This window comes from Chiloscyllium punctatum, chromosome 26, assembly GCF_047496795.1.
Source record: "Chiloscyllium punctatum isolate Juve2018m chromosome 26, sChiPun1.3, whole genome shotgun sequence".
Taxonomy (NCBI): Eukaryota; Metazoa; Chordata; class Chondrichthyes; order Orectolobiformes; family Hemiscylliidae; genus Chiloscyllium; species Chiloscyllium punctatum.
Window position 1 is genome coordinate 3,637,975 of NC_092764.1, and position 27,492 is coordinate 3,665,466.

Sequence of the window (27,492 nt, forward strand, 5' to 3'; positions counted from 1 at the left end):
GAAAAGTAATCTGCCTTCCTGCTTTTGCTCCCAAAGTGGATGACCTCACATTAGTGCACATAATGTTCCATCTGCTATGCTCTTGCCCACTTTAGCCAAATAAGTCCCCTTTAAGTCTCTGTACATCCTCCTTCCAACTCATATTCACAGCAAGGTTTGTGACATCAGGAAATTTGGAAATATAGTAACTGGTCCCCATATCCACATGGTTGATAAAAGCTGTGACAAATTACAACCCAAGAACTGATCCCTACAGAGTCCAAGTGATCATACAATAGGGAATCACAAAGCAGGTATCAACAGAAGGTCTCAATGGGAAATAATAAGAACTATTAAGTAAGAGAGGGTGATTTGATTTAATTTATTGTAGTCACATGTACCTAAGTACAGTGAAAAGCATTGTTTTGTGAACAGTACAGGCAGTTCATAGCAAACAAGAACATACAGATCACAGGGTGATTTGACAGAGTGAGGCATACAAGGTTACACCACCCAGGAGGTACACAAAGCAAGATCAACATTAATAAGATCAATGTTCGTTGAAGTTAGAGAGTTCGTTGATCAGTCTATTACCGGCAACGAAGAAGCTGTTCCCGAACCTGCTGGTGCATGTGTTCAAGCTTCTGTATCTCATCTCTGATGGAAGAGGTTGAAGGACATCATTACTGGGGTGGCAGAGCCGTTGATAATGTTGGCAGCCTTTCTACTACAACGTGATGTGCAAATGGAGTCCGTGGATAGGAGGTTCGCTTCTATGATGGTCTGGGCTGTAGTTTCTTACAGTCCTGGGCAGAGCAGTTGCTGTACCAGACCGTTAGGCACCCAGACAGTGTGCTTTCTATGGTGTATCTGTCGAAGTTGGTAGGGGTCCTTATTGAAGTGCCAAATCTCCGAAGCCACCTGAGGAAGAAGAGGCATTGTTGTGCCTTCTTGATTGTTACATCTAGGCAGAAGGTCCAGGACAGGTTGTTGGTGATGTCTGTCATGATGCTGTCCACCCTCTCAACCACAGCTTCTGTAGATAGGGGCGTGTCCTTCTCCTTTCTTAGTGAAGTCAATATTCAGTTCTTTTGCCAACATTGAGAGAGAGGTTGCTCTCATTACCCCATGATGCCAAGCCCTCTATCTCCTTTCTGTATTCTGACTCACTGTTGTTCGATATCCATCCTACCATGGTGGTGTCATCAACAAACTGTAGATGGTGCTTGTTTGGATTTGGTAACACATTCGTAGATGTACAGGGAGTACAGTATGGAACTGAGAATGCATCATTGGGGAGGGGCTCCAGTGTTGATGGTTATTGTGGAGGAGGTGCTGTTGTCTATCTTCACTGACTGCGGTCTGTGGGTCAACAAGCTGAGGATCCAGTTGCAGAGGGCGGAGCCGAGACTTGGCCTTAGTGTTTTGAGATTAGTCTGGAAGGTGTTGAAGGCAGAGCTAGTTGATGAGTAGGATTCTGACATAGATGTCCTTGTTACCTAGATGTTCCAGGGATGAGTGCATGGGCAAGGGGAAACGGTGTCCACTGTGGACCTGTTACATGGGTTGGCAAATTGTAGGGATCGAGGCAGGCTGGGAGACTGGAGTTGATGTGGGTCATGACCAGCCTTTGAAACACTTCAGGATTATTGAGGTCAGAGCCACTGGGTGGTGGTCATCAAGGCACATTGCATGTGCTTCCTTAGGTACTGGGATGATGGTGGTTCTCTTGAAGCAGCTGGGTACTTTGGCTTGTAAGAGGGAGAGGTTGATGATTTTGCTGAATACCTCTGCCAGCTGGTCCACACAGAATCTGAGTGTTCGGCCAGGGACACCATCCGGGCTTGTCGCCTTCCTCAGGTTCACTCTCAGGAAGACCGATCTAATGTCAGCAGCAGTGGCCGAGGGAACAGGAGTCTGGGTCCGTCAGAGCAGGTGACACCGCGCTACTGGCATTCTGTTCAAACTGAGCACAGAAAGGATTGAGTGCGTCAGGGAGGGATGTGTCTTTGCTGTCTTGTTTTGCTTCATTTTGTATCACGTCGTGTTGTTTAGGCCTTGTTACAGGCAGTGGGTATCTGCATGGTTGGTTTGGGCCTCTTGGTCTGATATTGCCCATAGGAATCTCTGAATGTTTTGCAGGGATCATATCTGGATTGTCTGTATAGATCTGTGTCACTCAACTTGAATACTAGCCGCCTGGTTGTCAGTAGGCAGTGGGTTTCCCGGCTGTCACTGGGGTCATTGTTGAGGTGGTCTCTGGGGGTTAGTAATTGGGAGAGCTCCAGGTGTAATACCTGGGGGCCCTGGGGGGGTAATAACCCAATAATTTAAAAGGCATCTGGATGGGTATATGAACAGGACGGGTTCGGGGGGATACGGGCCCGGTGCTGGCAGGAGGGATTGGGTTGGGTTGGGATACCAGGGTCAGCATGGACAGGATGGACCAAAGGGTCTGTCAGGTAGAAGTGGGCTCGGTGACCCGGGGGACGGGGTCTCGGTGACCCGGGGGGCGGGGTCTTTGTGTCCTGGGGGCGGGGTCTCGGTGTCCCGGGGGGCGGGGTCTCGGTGTCCCGGGGGCGGGGTCTCTGTGTCCAGGGGGGGCGGGGTCTCTGTGTCCTGGGGGGCGGGGTCTCGGTGTCCTGGGGGCGGGGTCTCGGTGTCCCGGGGGGCGGGGTCTCGGTGTCCTGGGGGCGGGGTCTCGGTGTCCCGGGGGGCGGGGTCTCTGTGTCCCGGGGGGCGGGGTCTCTGTGTCCCGGGGGCGGAGTCTCAGTGTCCCGGGGGCGGGGTCTCGGTGTCCCGGGGGGCGGGGTCTCTGTGTCCTGGGGGCGGGGTCTCTGTGTCCCGGGGCGGGGTCTCGGTGTCCTGTGGGGCGGGGTCTCTGTGTCCCGGGGGGCGGGGTCTCTGTGTCCCGGGGGCGGGGTCTCTGTGTCCCGGGGGCGGGGTCTCTGTGTCCCGGGGGCGGGGTCTCGGTTTCAGTGGGGAATACAATGATATTAAATCACTGACGTATTCTCCTCGTGATCACGGTCCCTTGGCTGTGATTGGTTGTATTTGACACGCGATCAACTCTGACCTGTGACTCAACATCCAAGATGGCGGCGGACGACGATGAGGATTTTGTTTATTTTGGCTCCGCGTTAGATCCACTGGAGGGTAAATCCCCGGGGGGGGGGGGGGGTACACACCCCGGGGACAGTCGGGGGGGGGGGGGTACACACCCTGGGGACAGTCGGGGGGGGGTACACACCCCGGGGACAGGGGGGGAGGGGGGGGTACACACCCCGGGGACAGTCGGGGAGGGGGGGGGGGTACACACCCCGGGGACAGTCGGGGAGGGGGTACACACCCCGGGGACAGTCGGGGAGGGGGGGGGGGGGTACACACCCCGGGGACAGTCGGGGAGGGGGGGGGGGGTACACACCCCGGGGACAGTCGGGGAGGGGGGGGGGGTACACACCCCGGGGACAGTCGGGGAGGGGGGGGGTACACACCCCGGGGACAGGGGGGGAGGGGGGGGGGTACACACCCCGGGGACAGGGGGGGAGGGGGGGGGGTACACACCCCGGGGACAGGGGGGGAGGGGGGGGGGGTACACACCCCGGGGACAGTCGGGGAGGGGGGGGGGTACACACCCCGGGGACAGTCGGGGGGGGGGTACACACCCCGGGGACAGTCGGGGAGGGGGGCGGGGTACACACCCCGGGGACAGACGGGGGGGGGGTACACACCCCGGGGACAGTCGGGGAGGGGGGGGTGGGTACACACCCCGGGGACAGACGGGGGGGGGTACACACCCCGGGGACAGTCGGGGAGGGGGGGGGGGGTACACACCCCGGGGACAGACGGGGAGCGGGGGGGGGGGGTACACACCCCGGGGACAGTCGGGGACCGGGGGTGGGGGGGGACACAGTCGGGGGAGGGGGTACACACCCCGGGGACAGTCGGGGGGAGGGGGGTGGTACACACCCCGGGGACAGTCAGGGGGGGGGGGGGGGGGGTACACACCCCGGGGACAGTCAGGGAGGGGGGGGGGTACACACCCCGGGGACAGTCGGGGAGGGGGGGGGGCACACACGTCGGGGACAGTCGGGGGGGGGGGGGTACACACCCCGGGGACAGTCGGGGAGGGGGTGTTAATGAACCCTCTCTGGGGGAAATCCAGGGGCACGACAAATGGTCATTGGGAGTCAGGCCTGGGCTCTAATGGGGTTTCCATCAGAGCCGACAATCCCTGATCCCCATTCACTGCTGGATCCAACCGCTCCACTCCGTTACATGTCCTGGTCTGAGACCGGACTATCCGTCCACCCATCACTTGGCCTTTGGGTGTTCTGCTGAGTGGGAGCTCAGAACCAGGGGGTCACTGTCTAATATATGGGGTAGTTGTGTGGCTGAAAAAGCACAACAGATCAGGCAGCATCCGAGCAAAGAGCAGGAGAATCTACGTTTCGGGCATAAGCTCTTCATCGGGAAACTGTGCTTTCCCAGCAACATAACTCTCGACTCTGATCTTCAGCATCTGCAGTCCTCACTTTCTCCTAATATATGGGGTAGGCCATTTAGCACTGAGACTGAGATGTGGAAGGGAGGGGTGAGCCTGTGGAAATCTGTGCCACAGAAAGCAGTTGAGGCCAAAACATTGTGTTTTTCAGAAGAAGTTTAAAGGGCTGAATGGCCTACTCCTGCTTCTAAGACATGAGAAGTGGTGATGTTTGGGATTTGGGTTGATGTTCCTCAGTGAGACTTAACATCATCTGGACTAGAACAAGGTGACATTGTCAACAGGACGTGACAACGTTTGAATTAAGACTTGTTAAGTTTTAAAGTAGACTTTTTCTTTGCTCAGGTGATGAGTCCACTAAGAACCCAGTTCCACTGCACGAGCAGACAGTCAGAGATGAGAAGGGGAGATACAAACGCTTTCATGGGGCATTCACTGGGGGATTCTCTGCTGGGTATTTCAACTCAGTGGGCTCAAAAGAAGGTAAGAAAATCTCTCTTGCAATTCTATGAAATGCAGTTCCTTGGCTGTAAGCGACAAATAATTTTGAGATTCCATAGCTATTTTAATTGAGGCACTGAGCAGCAATTCCAACAAACAGGTTTAACGTTCCACTGTTTTAAAGGAAATGTCATCCTCTGTCACTGCAGTTCATGGTCACAGGCGCATATCAAAAAGCTTTACTTTTATCTGCATGTGCTTCTTTCTTTTTGGGATTTCCAGGGGATTCCAGATGGCATGCACATGGCCCAGGGACTGCCCCCTGTTGGGCAAGGTACCCCTAGGAGTTGGGGAACATGTTCAGGGGTATCTTGCGTGTGTGTTGCTGAATTTGCACTCTGCTAACTGCTATGATTAGTGAACCCGCTGTCCACACAGGGCCGCCCGTCAGGTCTGCTGTTTTATGTTAGTACTTTGGATAAGCTGGCTGCAACATGCATTCCTTTGTAGTGGGACTGCTCTTACACACCCTGCATCTGAATTCATAAAGCTGTTTTACACAGCATGGCCATCAAGAGGGTGTGATGTACTGGGCCTGTGCCTTACCTTGCATGTCACATACTGTGGGCTCTGTGGTATCCTGTGTGTCATGCATTTTCAGCTGTGCATTGAAAGCTAGCCAGGAGGTTGAAACTTGTTCTTGTCGCTGTAGGATGGACGCCTTCGACATTTGTATCCTCACGGCAGCAAAAGGCAGATAAGCAAGTCTTCAATCCCGAGCACTTCATGGATGAAGAGGTACTTCACAAGGGGTTTCACTGTAGTTGGGTGGATCGTGATGTCCAGAGAGACTTGGTGAAGTATTAGGAGTATAGGAACAGGGGTAGGCTATTCAGCCTGTTAAACCTATCATTATGGGCAGCACGGTGGCACAGTGGTTAGCACTGCTGCCTCACAGCGCCAGAGACCCGGGTTCAATTCCCACCTCAGGCGACGCTCTGTGTGGAGTTTGCACATTCTCCCCGTGTCTGCGTGGGTTTCCTCTGGGTGCTCCGGTTTCCTCCCATAGTCCAACAATGTGTAGGTCAGGTGAATTGGCCATGCTAAATTGTCTGTAGTGTTAGGCGTAGGGGAATGTATCTGGGTGGGTTGCGCTTCGGCAGGTTAGTGTGGACTTGTTGGGCCGAAGGGCCTGTTTCCACACTGTAAGTAATCTAATCTTCAATACCATTCAAACCAATTGTGGCATTTCGAATGTTGCGATGTGTCTAGCCCACAGTAACTTCATTTCTGTTTGTGCCATTGGTAGTCAGAACTCTGGTATTCACAGGAGTGAGTGGAAGAGCTGGTTTATATTTTGTTTTGGATAAATTTGGGACAACATTTAGTTTCATTCAGACCTTACAGTGCAGTGGTTTGGCTTTTGTACCAGGCAGATGATAGCTGCTCCACCTGGAGGGAGAGAAGGTGGAATTCTTAAAGTAAAACAGGAGAAACCATTTCACTGCAAGGAGGGCCAATAAGCAGAGACACAGATTCAAGGCAATTGGCAAAAAAAAATGTGATCTGATTAGAATTTGTTCTTTTCAATGATTACTATAATAAAGGGCAATAGATAAAGATTCAAAAGTGACTTTTGAAAATGAATCAACGAAATACTTGGAAAGTTAAAACCTGCAGGTTTTTTGGGAACGATCAGAGGAGGGTGACTAGGTGGAAAAGTCCTGACACAGTCATGATGGACCACTCAGACCATTCTTGTGGTGTAAGATTCTGGGAATTTCTCAATGTTTTTCAGGATCTCGAGGAGCATGGAATTGCGCCAAAAGGAATAACAACTACAGATGAGTTTGCCTCAAAGGCTAAAGACAAGATCTGGGAGAGGTCTCAAGCTTTGGCGAGTCTGGTAGCTCCCATTCCTGGGGCCAGCATCTTGGATGACCTGATTGCTCCAGCAAAGTGAGAGAGGGGGAGGGGAGGGGAGGGACTGACTGTTGAAGGTAAACATTATTCAGCAGCTGTCAATCACATAGGCTTCATCTCTCTGCTGAATCATTGGCTATGATTGCAAAGTAACTGTGGTTGGGACCAGAAAACTCAAAGAAAATCTTTTTCATTGCTCCATTGTCACAGCCTGACCAACACTGCTGCTGCAGTCACTCTGCAGAATGCAGACAGTCCAGTCGGTGTGGGTTTGACCAAGGGAGGATAGACTAGTAGGTACAGGGGTTGAAAATGCCCCTCTGACATAAGCCTTCTGTTGAAGTGTCAGCCACAATATATAAGCACCTCTTTAAGCCAAACATTTTATGACGATAAAAGTTTTTCTTTATGTATATTTATCTATCCATCTATTGTAGTGAGATCACCTGAGAGTATAAAGAGGCACAAGTAATAGGAGACCAATGGGCGGAGACTTGCTACTTTGCTTCTCTGATTGTATTCTTTAGTTTATGCCTCTCCCTCTGGCTGCAGGCCAGCTTGTACATTGTCCTGTTGAGTGTGTCCGTGGGTTGTTATGGTGAACACACTGTTGTTTCCATCTTCGTCAGGTGTTCACTTTGCAGGGATCACCAGAGAGTGCTCAGGGTCGGAAAGTCTGGCTGGTTTGCCAGGGATCACAGGACATGGACAAAAAACTGAATAGGAACAGAAGGAAACCATTTGGCCCCTCAATATTCAGTGATCCAACTCCTGTATTCTACATCTTTTAACTTTTGACAGTTGATCTTGTATCAGTTGTTGTTTGGGTAAAAGAGTTCAAAATATTACCACTTGCTGTGGGTCAAATCTTTTCCTAACTTCACTCCTGAATGTTCTGGCTCCACCTTTTAGACGATGGCCTCTATTCCTGAGCTCCCAGACCAAAGGGAATAGTTTCCCTCTACCTATTCTGTGTAATATTGTAAAAATTTTGATCAAATCACTCCTTAAACTTCTAAATTCTAGGGAATGCAACCCTGATTTCTTTACGCTGTCCTTGTAATTTCTGGCCTTGTTCCTTGTCAAACCTCTGGTGTTGAGATATGTGTGATTAATGTGCTGCAGCCCTTAGGATGTGATGTTTTCAAACTGCAGCAATGCTGTGTTGGAGCAGGGTTGGAGAGCCAGAGGGGAGGTAATGTTTTGGTCCACTCTGATTTTTAGTGTGTCACCGTTATCATATTGAGATGATCTTTGGTAGGAGCAAGAGTGACAGGGGGTTGTTATGGGGGTCTTTAACTTTCCAAATCTTGACTGGGAATACTATAGTTCAAGTCAGTTTTTGTTCAATGTGTGCAGGAGGGTTTCCTGACATAGTATGTAAACAGGCCAATAAGGGGCGAGGCCAAATTGGATTTGGTATTGGGTAATGAACCCAGCCAGATGTTAGATTTGGAGGTAGATAGCACTTTGGTGACAGTGACTACAATTTAGTTATGTTTACTGTTGTGATGGAAAGGGATAGGTATATACTGCAGGGCAAGAATTATTGCTGGGGGAAAGACCATTAGGCAAGATTGAGGAAGAATAGGATTGGGAGGGAAACTGCAGGGCATGAGCACAGTTGAAATGTGAAGCTTATTCAAGGTCCAGCTATTGCAGGGATGGAGTTGGTTTATTAAGCTGTGGTTTATTAAGCAAGTTGAATCTCTGGTCAAGAGAAAGGAGAAGGCCTATTTAGGATTAGATTTGAAGGCTCAGTTAGGGGGCTTGAGAGTTACAAGTTAGCCAGGAAATACCTAAAGAAAGAGCTAAGAGCGAGGAGGGGGTATGAGAGGTCATTGGCGGGTAGGATCAAGGAAAACTCTAAGGTTTTCTATAGGTATATCGGGCATAAAAGAATGACTAGAGTAAGATTGGGCTAATCAAAGATAGTGGGAAGTTGAGTGTGGAGTCAGAGAAAGTGCTAACTGAATACTATTTGTCAGTGTTCACATGAAAAAAAGACAGTGGTTGAGGAGAATACTGAGATACAGGCAACTAGATTAGATGGGGTTGAGGTGCATAAGGGGGAGGTGTTAACAATTCTGGGAAGTGTAAAAATAGATAAGACCCCTGTGCCGGGGATGGGAATTTATCCTCTGATTCCCTGGGAAGCCAGGGAGGGGATTGCAGAGCCTTTGGCATTGATCTTTATGTCGTCATTGTCGACAGGAATAGTGCCAGAAGACTGGAGGATAGGAAACGTTATTCCCTTGTTTAAGAAGGGGAGTAGAGACAGCCCTGGTAATTATAGACCAGTGAGCCTTACTTCAGTTGTGGGTAATGTGTTGGAAAGGGTTATAATAGATAGGATTTATAATCATCTGGAAATAGAGATGATTAGAAATAGTCAACACAGTTTTGTGAAGGGTAGGTAGTGCCTCACAAGCCTTAGAGTTCTTTGGGAAGGTGACCAAACAGGTGGATGAGGTAAAGCGGTTGATGTGGTGTAGATGGATTTCAGTAAGGCATTTGATAAGGTTCCCCACGGTAGGCTATTGTACAGAGGAATGGGATTGAGGGTGATTTAGCGGTTTGGATCAGTAATTGGCTAGCTGAAAGAAGACAGAGGGTGGTGATTGATGGGAAATGTTCATCTGGAGTCCAATTACCAGTGGTGTACCGCAAGGGTCGGTTTTGGGTCCACTGCTGTTCGTCATTTTTATAAACGACCTGGATGAGGGCATAGAAGGGTGGGTTAGTAAATTTGCAGACAACACTAAGGTCGGTGGAGCTGTGGATAGTGACGAAGGATGTTGTAGGTTACAGAAAGACATAGATAAGCTGCAGAGCTGGGCTGAGAGGTGGCAAATGGAGTTTAATGTGGAAAAGTGTGAGATGATTCACTTTGGAAGGAGTAACAGGAATGCAGAGTACTGGGCTAATGGTCAGATTCTTGGAAGTGTGGATGAGCAGAGAGATCTTAGTGTCCATGTATATAGATCCCTGAAAGTTGTCACCCATGTTCAGAAGGTATACGGTAAGTTAGCGTTTATTGGTTGAGAGATTGAGTTCTGGAACCAGGAGGTTATGCTGCAGCTGTATAAAACTCTGGTGCGGCCACACTTGGGGGTATTGTGTACAGTTCTGATCACTGCTTTATAGGAAGGATGTGGAAGCTTTGGAAAGGGTTCAGAGGTGATTTACTAGGATGTTGCCTGGTATGGAGGGAAGGTCTTACGAGGAAAGGCTGAGGGCCTTGAGGCTGTTTGTGTTAGTGAAGAAGGTTGAGAGGTGACTTAATTGAGACATATAAGATAATCAGAGGTTAGATTGGGTGGACAGTGAGAGCCTTTTTACTTGAATTGCGATGGCTAGCATGAAGGGACATAGCTTTAAATTGAGGGGTGATAGATATAGGACAGCTGTCAGAGGTAGTTTCTTTACTCCGAGTAGTACGGTGTGGAATTCACTGCCTGCAACAGGAGTAAACTCACCGATGTTAAGGGCATTTAAATAGTCATTGGATGGGCATATGGACGTGAATGGAATAGTGTAGGTTGGATGGGCTTCAGATTGGTTCCACAGGTTGGTGCAACATCGAGGGTTGAAGGGCCTGCACTGTGCTGGAATGTTCTATGTTCTGTGTTCTTCATCTCATTGACACAGCTGTGATCTGCCTGAAGGTTATTGAATTATTTCACTAATTCAAGGATATAACCTGCCTCAACTCTCACCTAGGATAACAATCGGTGTGCAATTACTACGGAAAATGGGCTGGAAGGAAGGCCAGGGTCTTGGACCACGTGTGAAGAGGAAACTTCGCAGGCAACAGCCCGGTGAGAAATGTTCTAGTACTTCCCTGCTCTATCTCAGCCTAGTTTCAAACCTCAGCAAGTTAGAGTTTAAAACAAACTTGCATTTTTATAGCACTTTTCACAACTTCACAATGTCCTTTAGCTTTACAGTTCCAACTGTCACTTTGAGACGTAGTTACTGTTGTAATGCAGGAAGGTACAGTAAGGTCTGATACAGAGCACAGTTCAGAAAGGGGCACCCTAAGGGGATTGTTTTTCTGTCTAGCCCCCAGACCCTTAACAGACTATTATTTGACAGCAAGAGCTTATACGATTCTCTCCTCTCGGTCAGAGTTGTTGTGCATTCAAATCTCACCCCAGAAAGGAGTGCTGAATGGTTGGCGGTTCTGTCCTTCAGGTGGGACATTAAAAAGGCTGTCTACCATCTGAGTAGAGTTAATAATCACTGGAAATTATTTCAGAGAGGAGCAAGAGAACCGTCCCTAGTGCCTGACCAATATTCATCTCCCAGCAAGCATCGCTCAGTGAGTTTACCTGGTTGTTACCAAAGCTTTTTGGTATTGCTTTTCCTAGAGAGGATAGAATGTTATCCGCTGATCAACTGCTGACAAATAATAGTCTGCTGAAGGGATTGGGCATTGGATTGAGAAAGCAGTCCTCTTAGGGACTCCATTTCTGAACTGTGCTGTGTATCACTCAGTAGACAATAAAAAGGAGGATGGACAGTCTGTGTGTGTGTGTGTGTGTGTGTGCACAAAAGGAAAGGATTCCTGAACTTGGTGCACTGCAGTGAGCTCTCAATGTGGGAATGTGATTCAAGAGCAGAATGCTGCAGGTCTGAAATAAAAAAAACCAAATTGCTGGGAATACCCAGCAGATCAGGCAACACCTCCAGAGGGAGAAAGAGGATTAGCATTTCAGGTTGATGGCCTTTCTTCCAAAGTGGGAAAAGGTAAAGACAGAAGAGATTTTGGACACGTGGAAGGGGAACATTGGAAGAAAAAACAAAGTACAGGTACACAATCCTTTATCCAAAACCCTCGGGGCCAGCTGGTTTTCAGAATTTGGAATTTTTTGGATTTTGAAATAAGTGACGGTTTCTTGGTGAAATAAAATAAATGACCAAACAGCAGATGCACCTGTGAGTACTACGAGAGCTGAGACAGAGGTGACACCTGCCAGTGCTGGGCCATGCCCCCCATGTCATATCTGAGTGATGTGGGTCAAGTGGGGGTGGAGTTGGGTTAACTGTTTACATGCCAATCAACCTTGTTATGGAGAAACAAACTTCACGAAAAGATCTTTGGATCTCTGAGCTTTTCAGATTTCAGATAAAGAATTGTGGAAGTTTGTGATGGTGTGGAAGTCAGGAAAGATTAAAAGGCAAAAGAGTTGAAAGAGAGTGGTAACAGGAAGATGATACCCTGGGGGTGACCACCAGCTAACTACAGACACCTTTCAGAGGGAATTAGAGTAGGACTTCAAACATATGCAACAGTGGGGTGGAGGGGACGTTAGAATCTGTGCCCAGAGAATGTGAAGAGGATTAATAAAGTTTTTGGAGTGTATGTATGAGCTGTTATTAGAGGAAGAGTCTGTAAGGTGGAGATCCAGTAGATGGACAGTCAATTGGCTTTCACTGGGATTGTATCTAGAAAGGATCTCTGACAGAGTAAAACATTCCAAGTTGCTTCACCTCGAGTGTTATCAACCAGAATGTGACACCGAATCACGTGTCGAGATCTCGGACCATGGTTATAAATATGTTCAAAGCTGTGTTTGAACGAGGGTCTCAAGGGAGGGAGAGAGGATGGGAGGTTTATGGTTCAGGTAGTCACCAATGACGCGCTCAGTTAAAATGAGGGATTTGCAGAGGGTCAGAGTTAGTGTGTGGAGATCCTGGAGTGTTCTGAGGTCACATGTTAAGAGAAAAAGGGATGGGCCAAAACCATGGGAAGATTTGAAAACCATGATGAAAGGATGGCACAAACCTCAGCCAGCTCTCTGAGAAAGCTGTTTAATTTACCTCACTTCCCTGCTCTTTCACCACTGAAATGTCATCTTTTCCCATTTTAAAGTTTTTGTCCAATCCCTTTTTGACAGTTCCCGTTGAATCTGCTTCCACTGTCCTTTCTGCCATTGCATTCCAGATCACAGCAACTCTCTGTCAAACAGATGTCACTGGTACCATTCTGGCAGCACTGTACGATGAGGTCTCAAAATAAACCTGTTATAAATCTTCAGCTGTATGGAAGATAAGGGAATTGGTTTGAAAGTAGGTTGATGGTCAGGGGTTTGGGTTAAAGGGCAGTGCTCAGCTCAGAGATGATCTGATTGGATGTGGTACCATGCCCCTCCCACTGGGGTCAGTGCCCCTGCAGTCACAGGTTCAGTTCTGCATGGCCAGCTTGAACCAATGTCAAAATTTGCTGAGGCCACTGGAGTCATGGGTTTGCCAAACAGCATGGAGTTTTGTAACAGACTTCAGGAATTCTTCAACAGTTAGGACCAGTGGGTGGCAGATGTAATTTGATGTGCTAAGTATGATGTTATTTGGTTTGGAAATTAAAACAGAGGAATTGAAGCATGTGGCTGAAGAAACTGCAGGATGTAAGTGAGGAGAAAGACAGCCCAAATATAGAATTCTGTGAAAGGAGAGAAAGATGTGGGAAGGCCAGCACAATCTGAAGTTTTATTAAAAGGAGTGAGGAGTGCAGAGTAAAGGAATAACTCTGAATTTATGCATGTTCCCAGCCAGGCCATTGTTCAGGGTCAGCTGTAGAATTGGCATGCATTGTCCTCAGGGCGTACCATCATTGAAGAGATGGTGATGAACTGCTGCAGTCGGTCTGGTGAAGGTATGGCTGGGAGGGTGTGGAGTGTCTGCGATGGGTCAACCTTTCAATGAGGGGACCTAACCCAGGGCTTTTGCCGGCCTCATTCACACTGTGTATACCCACAGAAAGCATACCCACCTTATTCAGCTTAGGGGTTTACAGAGTACTCCAGAGCACAGTCTATCCTGGTATTTCTGTTCCACCCAGACCCTGTTCATATAACCCTGTTAGTGTGTCCCTCCATTCTCTTGTCAGATCTTGTTGAAAGGAGAGACGTGTTGCTGAAGCTTCATTTTGCACTCATCACGGTAAATGTACGAAGGCCACATTTCCCCAAGTTGGAAAAGCTGCTTCAGTAAGACACTTCACAGTTCTGCTAAGCTGTGGCTACTTGAGCAGTGTTTCCCTTTTGAGGATGCTACTGCTCATACAAAAAGTTATTGGTCAGCCTCACAATTCAGTGACCTTTTGTCTGTGTGCGGCTGCTCAAGTCAGACACTGTGTTCCTTCAGCTCATAATATCTGGAGTACAGACTGCACTCACCAGCATGTGCTTGCATAACCCAATATGAAAAATGTCTACATTTTTATGGGATTCCACACGTAGCCACAATTGTTGAATGATCATGAATGCAAGCAATTTAAGATGTGGAGGTGCCGGTGTTGGATTGGGATGGACAAAGCTAAAATCTTACAACACCAGGTTATAGTCCAACAGGTTTATTTGGAAGCACTAGCTTTCGAAATGCTGCTCCTTCATCAGGTGGTTGTGGAGCAGGATCTCAAGACACAGAATTTGTAATAAAAGATTACAGTGCCATGCAACTGAAATGCCATACCTGTATTGAACAAACCTAGATTGGTGTTAAGTCTTTCATCTTTTAGAATGGGTTGCAGATTTTGATTCATTAATATGTAAATCCCAGAACTACTTTTAAGTTACATTCTCGACGTAACTTAAGGTTTTATTTAAAAAAAGGTGACATCTCCGCTCAGACAATGTATTAAAGGTGTGAGATTAGAGTCTCTGTATCCCAAATTTGAGTCAGACTGGTTCTGTTTCCAAAGTAGGAATTTATAAAAATATAATTCTGCAATTGCAAAGTGTGTGTGTGTGTGTGCGCGCGCACGCACGCGTGAGTGTGAGGGAGAGAGTGAGTAAGAGTGTGTGTTTGCGTGTGTGCATGAGTGTGACAGAGTATAAACCTGTAAGAAGGTGTGGGATTTGTGTTTGAGAAAGACAGCATGTTGTGAGAGTACATAGAACATAGAACAATACAGCACAGAACAGGCCCTTCGGCCCTCAATGTTGTGCCAAACATTTGTCCTAGTTTAAGCACCCATCCATGTACCTATCTAATTGCCGCTTAAAGGTCACCAATGATTCTGACTCTGCCTCTCCCACAGGCAGCGCATTCTATGCTCCCACCACTCTCTGGGTAAAGAACCTACCCCTGACATCTCCCCTATACCTTCCACCCTTCACCTTAAATTTATGTCCCCTTGTAACACTCTGTTGTACCCGGGGGAAAGTCTCTAACTGTTTACTCTATCTATTCCCCCGATCATCTTACAACCCTCTATCAAGTCACCCCTCATCCTTCGCCGTTCCAATGAGAAAAGGCCGAGAACTCTCAACCTAACCTTGTACAACCTATTCTCCATTCCAGGCAACATCCTGGTAAATCTTCTCTGCACCCTCTCCAAAGCTTCCAAATCTTTCCTAAAGTGAGGCGACCAGAACTGCACACAGTATGTAAGAGTGTGTGTGTGTGTGTGTGTGTGAGTGAAAGTTACACCTGCACTTCCACACGTCATTTATTGTATCCGTTGCTCCCGTTGCAGTCTCCTCTATATCCGGGAGACAGGATGCCTACTTGTAGAACGCTTCAGAGAACATGTCTAGGACACCCGCACCAACCAACCCCACCGCCCCGTGGCCAAACACTTCAACTCCCCTTCCCACTCTGCCGTGGACATGCAGGTCCTGGGCCTTCTTCATCACCACTCCCTCAACACCTGCCGCCTGGAGGAAGAACTCCTCATCTTCCACCTCGAGACCCTCCAACCCCATTACATCAATGTGGATTTCACCAGTTTCTTCATTTTCCTGTCCCCCCACCTTATCCCAGTTCCAACCTTCCACCTCAGCACTGCTTTCATGACCTGTCCCACCTCCCCTCTGACCTATCACCTTCACCCCCATCTCCATCCACCTATTGCACTCTCAGCTACCTTCCACCTAGCCCCACCCCCCTCCCATTTATCTCTCCACCCCCCCCAGGGTCCCAGCCTCATTCCTGATAAAGGGCTTTTGCCTGAAACGTCAATTTTCCTGCTCCTCAAATGCTGCCTGACCGTCTGTGTTTTTCCAGCACCACACTCAACTCTACTCTCCAGCATCTGCAGTCCTCACTTTCGCCTGCTTGTGTGCGAGTCTATAGTGTACTGGGGTCACTGTAGTGACATGACCCCAAGGTCCCAGTTGAGGCTATCCTCATGGGTACCGAACTTGGCTATCAGCCTGTGCTCAGCCACTCTGCATTGTTGCCTATTCTGAAGGCTTCTTTGCTGCACAGGACCTCCACCCAGCACCATACATCAGATACATTAATTTTCTTCCTGTGGACCATACTGAGGAGTCATTGAAACAATTACACAGTGATATCAACAAGTTTCATCCCACTGTCAGATGGACTACTCTTTTAGTGTCAGTCTCATTCTTGGACACCTGCATCTCCATCAAGGATAGGTACCTCACTCTACTGCAAACCTACGGATAATCTCACAATACTACACTTCTCTAGTTTCCACCCGAAACATGTTAAACCAGCCATTCCCTTCGGACAAGCCCTCTCTTCAGATGGGGAGGAATGTGACAGACACCTGAAGGGCACAATGCTCAGCTCATCGATCACCACGTCCAACATTGCCACAGCGAGAAACCGTTCTGACCTCCTCAGGAGACAGACATGGGATGCGATCGAAAGGGTACCCTTCGTGTCCAGTACTTCGTCAGAGCGGCAAAACTGCACCATGTTCTTCGCAGTGTGTACCACATTATCAGTGAGGATGAGCACCTCGCCAAGACCTTCCCCACACCTTCACTGCTCACCTTTAAACAACCACCAAACCCTAACCAGGCCATTGTTCACAGCAAACTGTGCAGCCTTCAGGACAACACCGACCACCACACCATACAACCCTGTCATAGCAACCACTTCCAGACGTGTCAGTGTCGACACGGATACTGCCATTACACATGGGGACACCCAGCACGTATGCAGCAGGTACTCCCGCGACTCCGCTGACGTTGCCTGTCTCATACACTGCAGGCAAGGCTGTCCCGAGGCATGGTAGATTTTGTTTTGCTCAAAAAGCGCATGGTCTGCAGTCCATGTGACATTTTATAAATTCCTACTTTGGAAATAGAACCTGTCTGACTCAAGGTTGGAATACAGACAGACTCTAACCTCACACCTTTAATGCATTATCTGAGCAGATATGTCCCCTTTTTAAAATAAAACCTTAAGTTATGTCAAGAATGTGACTTGGAAGAATTTCTAGGATTTACATATTAATGAACTGAAATCTGCAACCCATTCTAAAAGATAGAAGGCTTAACAGGAATCTAGGTTTGTTCAATACAGGTATATTGTTTCAGTTGCATGATACTGTAACCTTTTACTATAAATTCTGTGTTTTATGATCCTGTTCCACAGCTACCTGATGAAGGAGCAACTATCCAAAAATGAGTTCTTCCAAATAAACCTGTTAAAGCAATTTAAGATAATCACGCATCTAATTTCACTCATTTGTGAAGCAATATCCATTCAAGGGCAGAGCCGCATTCTCTGCACAATCTCAAAGGTTTGGGAGCCGATTAGTTCTCTGTTTTCTCGATGGCACTGTCTAATCAATTGGATTTGATTTTCCAATCTATCGGCATCCTTTTCTGTTGGAGAAATTATTGTGAAGATTCAAAGTTGCCATTCTTGCGTTTGTTGTGGTGCTGGAAGACAACAGGTCCCTCTCAACAGCAGTGTTCCTTTCTTCCTCCTATGCTTATCTAGATTCTTCTAAAATATATCTGTGCTATTCAACTGAACTACTCACTTTGGTAACATGTTCATTCTCCCCACTCTCTGGGTAAAGAGGTTTCCCTTATCTAATACTAATGGTCTACATTGAAGAAACAATGACCAGGGCAAGAACTCCCTCTGTGATTCCTCTGGCCCAGAGTCTTGGTCTAATTGCAGCACCACAACCTGAGCTGGGACCTTCAACTTCACCCCAAGGCAGTGACCACCCCTAGGGCCCTAGTTACTGACTGAACATCAAGTATCTTCCCATTGTAATGCAGTAATGTAGGACTCGTTGCTCTTACTGTTTCTGTTTTGTTTGCCACACAGAGACAGGTGTGAAAGTGTATGGGTGTTCCTTGCCTGATGAAGGTTCAGATGGATCGCAGGTATGACTTAGCACCCTAGCTGTTGTGTGTCCAAGCCCTGCATTTTGCAGTTTTAATGGTTTAGCATTTCATTACCTGCAGTGCTGTGTTATGTGCTCTTAGGGTATGCTTTGTATGGAGAAATATAAAAACATCCACTCTATACCTAAGGAATGATGCAACAGATAGTTATCAAAAAGGTGAGAAGTTTGGAATGGTTAAGAACAGAGAAGTTCAGTGATTCAACTACACCCTTCACTAAAAGCAAGAGGACAGATAAAAATGAATAATTTTGCATTGATGGAAAATTTGTCTTTGTGTTGTGGTTCTGTTCACCGAGCTGGGAATTTGTGTTGCAGACGTTTCGTCCCCTGTCTAGGTGACATCCTCAGTGCTTGGGAGCCTCCTGTGAAGCACTTCTGTGATCTGTCCTCCGGCATTTATAGTGGTTTGAATCTGCCGCTTCCGGTTGTCAGTTCCAGCTGTCCGCTGCAGTGGCCGGTATATTGGGTCCAGGTCGATGTGCTTATTGATTGAATCTGTGGATGAGTGCCATGCCTCTAGGAATTCCCTGGCTGTTCTCTGTTTGGCTTGTCCAATAATAGTAGTGTTGTCCCAGTCGAATTCATGTTGCTTGTCATCTGTGTGTGTGGCTACTAAGGATAAGGGGACGAAACGTTTGCAAGACAAATTCCCAGCTCGGCGAACAAAACCACAACAACGAGCACCCGAGCTACAAATCTTCTCCCAAACTTTGAATTTGTCTTTGTCACATGAATACTTTTGAAACAAAGGAGTGGAGATGGTGTTGCAGCTTGGCTTCAGGCCCAGTTGGAGTGTTACATTTAGTTCCAGGCCCCACTGCAGCTTTGGAACAAAGTCCTGGCCTTCCAGCTGTGAAGTACACTTTCCCTATGAAGATATGAGCAAATGTAAAACATTAAGAAAAGGTGCAGGACAAATCCATTCAACTCCTTGTGTCAGGTTTGCCCTATAACAATGGCAGGATCCCATGGTGTTGGACAGCACACCCCACCCCAGGCAGGGGAAATGTCCTTCCTGAATCTACCCTGTCAATCCCTTTCAGGGTTTTGTATATTTGAATGAGATCACCTCTCATTCTTTGCCAGAAAATACAGGCCCAGTTCCTCAGACAACAATCACTCCATCCCAGGTATTAGTTTGATGAACTACTGCCCCTGTGGATGTTTGATCTTTGAGAAGGAGACAACAAACCTCTCAGAAAACTCTGGTTGTGCTCTTGCCAAGACTGTATATAAGTGCACTAAGACATCTCTACTCCGATATCCAAAACCTCTTGTTTAAAAGCTCCACCTTCTATTTACCTTCATAGTTTCTTGCTGTTCCTGCAGGTTCACTTGGACTCAAGAACACGGTCACCCAACTTCCTTTGAAGTTTGTCACTTCCCAGACCCTCACCCTCACAGAAACAATCAATATTTCTGTTTTCCTAACAAAGTGTGTAACCTCATATTCACCACATTGTATTCCATCTCCCAAATTTTTGTCATTCACTGAGCCTCGACAAATCACCTTGAATCATCTTTGCAACTCGTCACAGCTCAGACTTCCACCTGTTAGGACACAGGATAAACCCTCTGGCTTAATTTAGAGCAGCAACACAGAAAAGCTTTATCCTGTGCAGTAATCTGTGAACATTCAAGAGGCCAAGAACTATTTAAAGTAAAAATTGACAACTTGATTTCTTAAAGTATAACAGAGAATAATTAACTTAACAACTATTTACAACTCCTTCCTCTAACCTATCTTTTATTTTCCCTTCTATAATACTCGCCCAAGAAAACCACCGATTAATATTTACCAAAACTTCAACTTTCAAAACCAGCTAGCAGTCGAATCTTCTGTTTGGATCTTCCTGTGTCGTTTTCACAGGGCATCACTTTAAACTGATCTAGCCCATTTGGGGCTATAAACAAGGAAATGTATTTCACTGTCTCTGATAAAGGTACCTGCGAGTCACCATGCGTTAAGTCCAACTTGGTGATGTAACTGGCTTGTTATAACATTATCAATGCTTATCCAAGTACTTTTTAGAAGGTTGTAAGGTTTCCTGCCTCACTCCCACTTCAGTGCATTTCAGAAATCACCTCTCAACTTTCTGCCTTTCACCTTACCATCCTGCCCCTTTATTATGATCCCGTTAATAAAGGGCAGCAGTGCTTTGTGCCCACCCTGCCCATATTCCTTATAATCATACACAGCTCCAACAGGTCCCCCCCCTCAGCTTTACTGCTCTCTAAAGAAACCAACTCCAGCTCATGCAGCCTCCCTTCGTGACTGAAATGTAACATCTCAGACCATAAAATGTAGGTGCAGATTTAGGCCATTCAGCCCATTAAATGTGCCTCACCATTCAATCCTGGCTGATACATTTCTCAACCTCATTCTCCTTCCTTCTCCCCAGATCCCTTGATTTCTTACTAATCAAGAGCCTATCTCTGACTTAAATACACTCAGTGACTTGGCCTCCACAGCCTTTTGTGGCAATGAGTTCCTCAGATTCCCCAGCCTCTGGTTGAAGAAATTCCTCCTCATCTCAGTTCTAAAGAATCATCCCTTCACCCTGAGGCTGTGCCCTCAGGTCCCAGTCTCTCCCTGTCGTGGGAACATCTTCTCCATGTCCACTCAAAGCAGGCCACTCAGTATTCTGTAAGTTTCAATCAGATCCCCCATGATCCTTCTCAACTCCATCAAGTACAGACCCAGTGTCTTCAACCGTTCCTCATATAGGAAACCCTTCATCGCGGGATTCATTTTTGTAAACATCCTGAGAACCCCCTCCAATGTCAGCAACATCCCTTCTTCCTTCAATATGGGCCCACAAATGCTCTCAATATTCTGAATGGGGTCTGACCACAGCCTTATCCAGCCTCAGCAGTACATCCCTGCTCTTGTATTCTAGCCCTCTCGAAATGAATGCTAACATTGTATTTGCCTTTCTAACTACTGACTACATGTTAACCTTACGAGAATCCTGAACTACGACTTCCAAAATAGATTTCTGAAGCCTTTCCCCGGTTAGAAAATAGTCTACGTTTCTACTCTTCCTACCAAAGTGCATGAACTCTCACTTTCCACAGTATATTCCATCTGCCAATTGTTTGCCCATTCTCCCATCCTGTCCAAGTCCTTCTGCAGCCTCCCTGCTTCTAGTTTAAATTTCTTCCAACAGCACAGGCAAACCCACTCACGAGGATGTTAGTCCTTACTCTCATTCAAGGGCTGGCCATCCTGTTTGTATAGGTCCCACCTTTTGGAGAGAGGGTCCTAGTGATCCAAGAATCTAAAACCCACCCTTCTGCACAAAACTCTTGAACCCCACATTCATCTGGCCAAATCTCCTCAAAGGCTAACCATGTGGAACTGTGTGCAGCCACTCAGTGCCATCACTGATCCTGGTGCTCGGGAATGACCTGGAGTCACGTCTGTGGCCACAGAAATGCCTGTCTGAATATGATGCTTTTATTTTGTTAGGCAGCAATGCTGAGGGCCAGGGTGATAGGGGGATTAAGATGTGAGGGAGTGATTGGTTTCTTCCTGTTTCTCAGTTTCTAAACACTGAAAGGAGTTTGGCAGTAAAGCTGTCTTGTCTTTACTGTTGTGTCATAATTGTAAGACTTTGCAGTGACTGTGTCTGGTTTTCCTTCCAGGAGGAAGAGGATGAGTACCAGCCTGAAAATGTCACCTTTGCACCAAAGGATGTGGTTGTGGTGGACTTCACATCGAAGGATGATCGCAATGGGCTCGGTTACAGTGGAATCGATCCCCGCAGGGCTCTGTTTGGGGCATCTAGACAGGACTCCAGTAACATCTTCAACACCGACTCGGACAGGGCCAGCAGTCTGCTTGGAGATATTCAACCCAGTGTGGGCAGAAAGCTGGGCATCAGCGGGCAGGTGAACAAAGAGCAAGATTACCAGCAATGAGCTGAAGGAAATCCAGGCTGCGCAGGGAACCGGAACTGGAGAAGTGGCAAAATCTGGGCTGAAGGAGTTTGGAGAGGGGGCGGTGCCATGGCAAGGCTGTTGAAGGATTTAAATAACTTGATGAAATTTTAAATATGGGACATTAGTGAACTAGGAGCCATTGTGAGACTTGGGGTAGGCTTTGTGGGCCAAATGGCCTCTGGCTGCTCTCTACTGATTGTGAGGGCCAGGCAGCAGGTACATGGGGCGATGGGTTAGAGTTGGGGTGAGTTAGGACAGGTACGGGGGGGGCGATGGGTTAGAGTTGGGGTGAATTAGGACAGGTACGGGGGGGGCGATGGGTTAGAGTTGGGGTGAGTTAGGACAGGTACGGGGTGGCGATGGGTTAGAGTTAGGGTGAGTTAGGACAGGTACGGGGGGGGCGATGGGTTAGAGTTAGGGTGAGTTAGGACAGGTACGGGGGGGGCGATGGGTTAGAGTTGGGGTGAGTTAGGACAGGTACGGGGTGGCGATGGGTTAGAGTTAGGGTGAGTTAGGACAGGTACGGGGGGGGGCGATGGGTTAGAGTTGGGGTGTGTTAGGACAGGTACGGGGGGGGCGATGGGTTAGAGTTAGGGTGAGTTAGGACAGGTACGGGGGGGGCGATGGGTTAGAGTTGGGGTGTGTTAGGGCAGGTACGGGGTGGCGATGGGTTAGAGTTAGGGTGAGTTAGGGCAGGTACGGGGGGGCGATGGGTTAGAGTTGGGGTGTGTTAGGGCAGGTACTGGGGGCGCGATGGGTTCGAGTTAGGGTGTGTTAGGACAGGTACGGGGCGGGGGGGTGGGTTAGAGTTAGGGTGAGTTAGGACAGGTACGGGGGGGGCGATGGGTTAGAGTTAGGGTGAGTTAGGACAGGTACGGGGGGGGCGATGGGTTAGAGTTAGGGTGAGTTAGGACAGGTACGGGGGGGGCGATGGGTTAGAGTTGGGGTGTGTTAGGGCAGGTACGGGGGGGGCGATGGGTTAGAGTTAGGGTGTGTTAGCGCAGGTACGGGGGGGGCGATGGGTTAGAGTTAGGGTGTGTTAGCGCAGGTACGGGGGGGGGCGATGGGTTAGAGTTGGGGTGAGTTAGGGCAGGTACGGGGGGGGCGATGGGTTAGAGTTAGGGTGAGTTAGGACAGGTACGGGGGGGGCGATGGGTTAGAGTTGGGGTGAGTTAGGACAGGTACGGGGTGGCGATGGGTTAGAGTTAGGGTGAGTTAGGACAGGTACGGGGGGGGGCGATGGGTTAGAGTTGGGGTGTGTTAGGACAGGTACGGGGGGGGCGATGGGTTAGAGTTAGGGTGAGTTAGGACAGGTACGGGGGGGGCGATGGGTTAGAGTTGGGGTGTGTTAGGGCAGGTACGGGGTGGCGATGGGTTAGAGTTAGGGTGAGTTAGGGCAGGTACGGGGGGGCGATGGGTTAGAGTTGGGGTGTGTTAGGGCAGGTACTGGGGGCGCGATGGGTTCGAGTTAGGGTGTGTTAGGACAGGTACGGGGCGGGGGGGTGGGTTAGAGTTAGGGTGAGTTAGGACAGGTACGGGGGGGGCGATGGGTTAGAGTTGGGGTGTGTTAGGGCAGGTACGGGGGGGGCGATGGGTTAGAGTTAGGGTGTGTTAGCGCAGGTACGGGGGGGGCGATGGGTTAGAGTTAGGGTGTGTTAGCGCAGGTACGGGGGGGGGCGATGGGTTAGAGTTGGGGTGAGTTAGGGCAGGTACGGGGGGGGCGATGGGTTAGAGTTGGGGTGTGTTAGCGCAGGTACGGGGGGGGCGATGGGTTAGAGTTAGGGTGTGTTAGCGCAGGTACGGGGGGGGGCGATGGGTTAGAGTTAGGGTGAGTTAGGACAGGTACGGGGGGGGCGATGGGTTAGAGTTAGGGTGAGTTAGGACAGGTACGGGGGGGGCGATGGGTTAGAGTTAGGGTGAGTTAGGACAGGTACGGGGGGGGCGATGGGTTAGAGTTAGGGTGAGTTAGGACAGGTACGGGGGGGGCGATGGGTTAGAGTTGGGGTGAGTTAGGACAGGTACGGGGGGGCGATGGGTTAGAGTTAGGGTGAGTTAGGACAGGTACGGGGGGGGCGATGGGTTAGAGTTAGGGTGAGTTAGGACAGGTACGGGGGGGCGATGGGTTAGAGTTGGGGTGTGTTAGCGCAGGTACGGGGGGGGCGATGGGTTAGAGTTAGGGTGAGTTAGGACAGGTACGGGGGGGGGATGGGTTAGAGTTAGGGTGAGTTAGGACAGGTACGGGGGGGGGATGGGTTAGAGTTAGGGTGAGTTAGGACAGGTACGGGGGGCGGCGATGGGTTAGAGTTAGGGTGAGTTAGGACAGGTACGGGGGGGGCGATGGGTTAGAGTTAGGGTGAGTTAGGGCAGGTACGGGGGGGGCGATGGGTTAGAGTTAGGGTGAGTTAGGACAGGTACGGGGGGGGCGATGGGTTAGAGTTAGGGTGAGTTAGGACAGGTACGGGGGGGGCGATGGGTTAGAGTTAGGGTGAGTTAGCGCAGGTACGGGGGGGGCGATGGGTTAGAGTTGGGGTGTGTTAGCGCAGGTGCGGGGGGGGGCGATGGGTTAGAGTTGGGGTGTGTTAGCGCAGGTACGGGGGGGCGATGGGTTAGAGTTGGGGTGTGTTAGCGCAGGTACGGGGCGGGGCGATGGGTTAGAGTTGGGGTGTGTTAGCGCAGGTACGGGGGGGGGGGCGATGGGTTAGAGTTGGGGTGTGTTAGGGCAGGTACGGGGGGGGGCGATGGGTTAGAGTTGGGGTGTGTTAGGGCAGGTATGGGGGGCGGCGATGGGTTAGAGTTGGGGTGTGTTAGGGCAGGTGCGGGGGGGGGCGATGGGTTAGAGTTGGGGTGTGTTAGGGCAGGTACGGGGGGGGGGATGGGTTAGAGTTGGGGTGTGTTAGGGCAGGTGCGGGGGGGGCGATGGGTTAGAGTTGGGGTGTGTTAGGGCAGGTACGGGGGGGGGGATGGGTTAGAGTTAGGGTGAGTTAGGGCAGGTACGGGGGGGGCGATGGGTTAGAGTTAGGGTGAGTTAGGACAGGTACGGGGGGGGCGATGGGTTAGAGTTAGGGTGAGTTAGGACAGGTACGGGGGGGGGGGCGATGGGTTAGAGTTAGGGTGTGTTAGCGCAGGTACGGGGGGGGCGATGGGTTAGAATTAGGGTGAGTTAGGACAGGTACGGGGGGGGGCGATGGGTTAGAGTTGGGGTGTGTTAGGACAGGTACGGGGGGGGCGATGGGTTAGAGTTGGGGTGAGTTAGGACAGGTACGGGGGGGGCGATGGGTTAGAGTTGGGGTGTGTTAGGACAGGTGCGGGGGGGGCGATGGGTTAGAGTTGGGGTGTGTTAGGGCAGGTGCGGGGGGGGCGATGGGTTAGAGTTGGGGTGAGTTAGGGCAGGTACGGGGGGGGCGATGGGTTAGAGTTGGGGTGTGTTAGCGCAGGTACGGGGGGGGGCGATGGGTTAGAGTTGGGGTGTGTTAGCGCAGGTACGGGGGGGGGCGATGGGTTAGAGTTGGGGTGTGTTAGCGCAGGTACGGGGGGGGCGATGGGTTAGAGTTGGGGTGTGTTAGCGCAGGTACGGGGGGGGGGGCGATGGGTTAGAGTTGGGGTGTGTTAGCGCAGGTACGGGGGGGGCGATGGGTTAGAGTTGGGGTGTGTTAGCGCAGGTACGGGGGGGGCGATGGGTTAGAGTTGGGGTGTGTTAGCGCAGGTACGGGGGGGGGCGATGGGTTAGAGTTGGGGTGTGTTAGCGCAGGTAACACACTTCACTGGCAACGGGGGTGGTACCAGGGGACTGGAGAGTAGCGAATGTTGTGCCCCTGTTCAAAAAAGGGAATAGGGATAACCCCGGGAATTACAGGCCAGTTAGTCTTACTTCTGTGGTAGGCAAAGTAATGGAAAGGGTACTGAGGGATAGGATTTACGAGTATCTGGAACGGCACTGCTTGATTAGGGACAGCCAGCACGGATTTGTGAAGGGGTAGGTCTTGCCTTACAAGTCTTATTGAATTGTTTGTGGAGGTGACCAAGCATGTGGATGAGGGTAGAGCAGTGGATGTGGTGTACATGGATTTTAGTAAGGCATTTGATAAGGTTCCCCATGGTAGGCTTATGCGGAAAGTCAGGAGGCATGGGATAGAGGGAAATTTGGCCAATTGGATAGAAAACTGGCTAACCGGTCGAAGTCAGAGAGTGGTAGTAGATGGTAAATATTCAGCATGGAGTCCAGTTACAAGTGGAGTTCCGCAGGGATCAGTTCTGGGTCCTCTGCTGTTTGTAATTTTTATTAATGACTTAGAGGAGGGAGTTGAAGGGTGGGTCAGTAAATTTGCAGATGATACAAAGATAGGTGGAGTTGTGGACAGTGAGGAGGGCTGTTGTCGGCTGCAGAGGGACTTAGATAGGATGCAGAGCTGGGCTGAGGAGTGGCAGATGGAGTTCAACCCTGCCAAGTGTGAAGTTGTCCATTTTGGAAGAACAAATAAGAATGCGGAATACAGGGTTAATGGTAGGGTTCTTGGTCAGGTGGAGGAACAGAGGGATCTTGGGGTCTATGTACATAGATCTTTGAAGGTTGCCACTCAGGTGGATAGAGTTTGTAAGAAGGCCTATGGAGTATTATCGTTCATTAGCAGAGGGATTGAATTCAAGAGTCGTGAGGTGATGTTGCAGCTGTACAGGACTTTGGTTAGGCCACATTTGGAGTACTGTGTGCAGTTCTGGTCGCCTCACTTTAGGAAAGATTTGGAAGCTTTGGAGAGAGTGCAGAGAAGATTTACCAGGATGTTGCCTGGAATGGAGAGTAGGTCGTACGAGGATAGGTTGAGAGTTCTCGGCCTTTTCTCGTTGGAACGGCGAAGGATGAGGGGTGACTTGATAGAGGTTTATAAGATGATCAGAGGAATAGATAGAGTAGACAGTCAGAAACTTTTTCCCCGGGTACAACAGAGTGTTACAAGGGAACATAAATTTAAGGTGAAGGGTGGAAGGTATAGGGGAGATGTCAGGGGTGGGTTCTTCACCCAGAGAGTGGTGGGGGCATGGAATGCGCTGCCCGTGGGAGTGGTAGAGTCAGATTCATTGGCGACCTTTAAGCGGCATTTGGATAGGTACATGGATGGGTGCTTAATCTAGGATAGAAGTTCGGCACAACATCGTGGGCCGAAGGGCCTGTTCTGTGCTGTATTGTTCTATGTTCTATGTTCTATGTTCTAGGTACGGGGGGGGCGATGGGTTAGAGTTGGGGTGTGTTAGCGCAGGTACGGGGGGGGGCGATGGGTTAGAGTTGGGGTGTGTTAGCGCAGGTACGGGGGGGGGCGATGGGTTAGAGTTGGGGTGTGTTAGCGCAGGTACGGGGGGGGGTGATGGGTTAGAGTTGGGGTGTGTTAGGGCAGGTACAGGGGGGGGGTGATGGGTTAGGGTTGGGGTGTGTTAGCGCAGGTACGGGGGGCGGCGATGGGTTAGAGTTGGGGTGTGTTAGCGCAGGTACGGGGGGGGTGATGGGTTAGAGTTGGGGTGAGTTAGGACAGGTACGGGGGGGGGGGATGGGTTAGAGTTAGGGTGAGTTAGGACAGGT

At 49.5% G+C, this 27,492-nt stretch overlaps 1 protein-coding gene across 2 annotated transcripts in view; it reads left to right on the top strand.

Moving 5' to 3' along the window:
• The first annotated feature begins 3,045 nt into the window (after positions 1-3,045).
• Positions 3,046-27,492, top strand: part of gpatch1 (G patch domain containing 1) — a 52,500-nt gene continuing 28,053 nt past the window's right edge. For both annotated transcript variants that reach the window (XM_072595781.1, XM_072595782.1), the window contains exons 1-7: positions 3,046-3,135; positions 4,829-4,966; positions 5,637-5,722; positions 6,723-6,883; positions 10,571-10,668; positions 17,897-17,955; positions 21,627-21,872. In XM_072595781.1, coding sequence (XP_072451882.1) covers positions 3,075-3,135; positions 4,829-4,966; positions 5,637-5,722; positions 6,723-6,883; positions 10,571-10,668; positions 17,897-17,955; positions 21,627-21,872 — 849 coding nt within the window. In that variant the 5' untranslated portion in view covers positions 3,046-3,074. The remainder of the gene's footprint in view (positions 3,136-4,828; positions 4,967-5,636; positions 5,723-6,722; positions 6,884-10,570; positions 10,669-17,896; positions 17,956-21,626; positions 21,873-27,492) is intronic.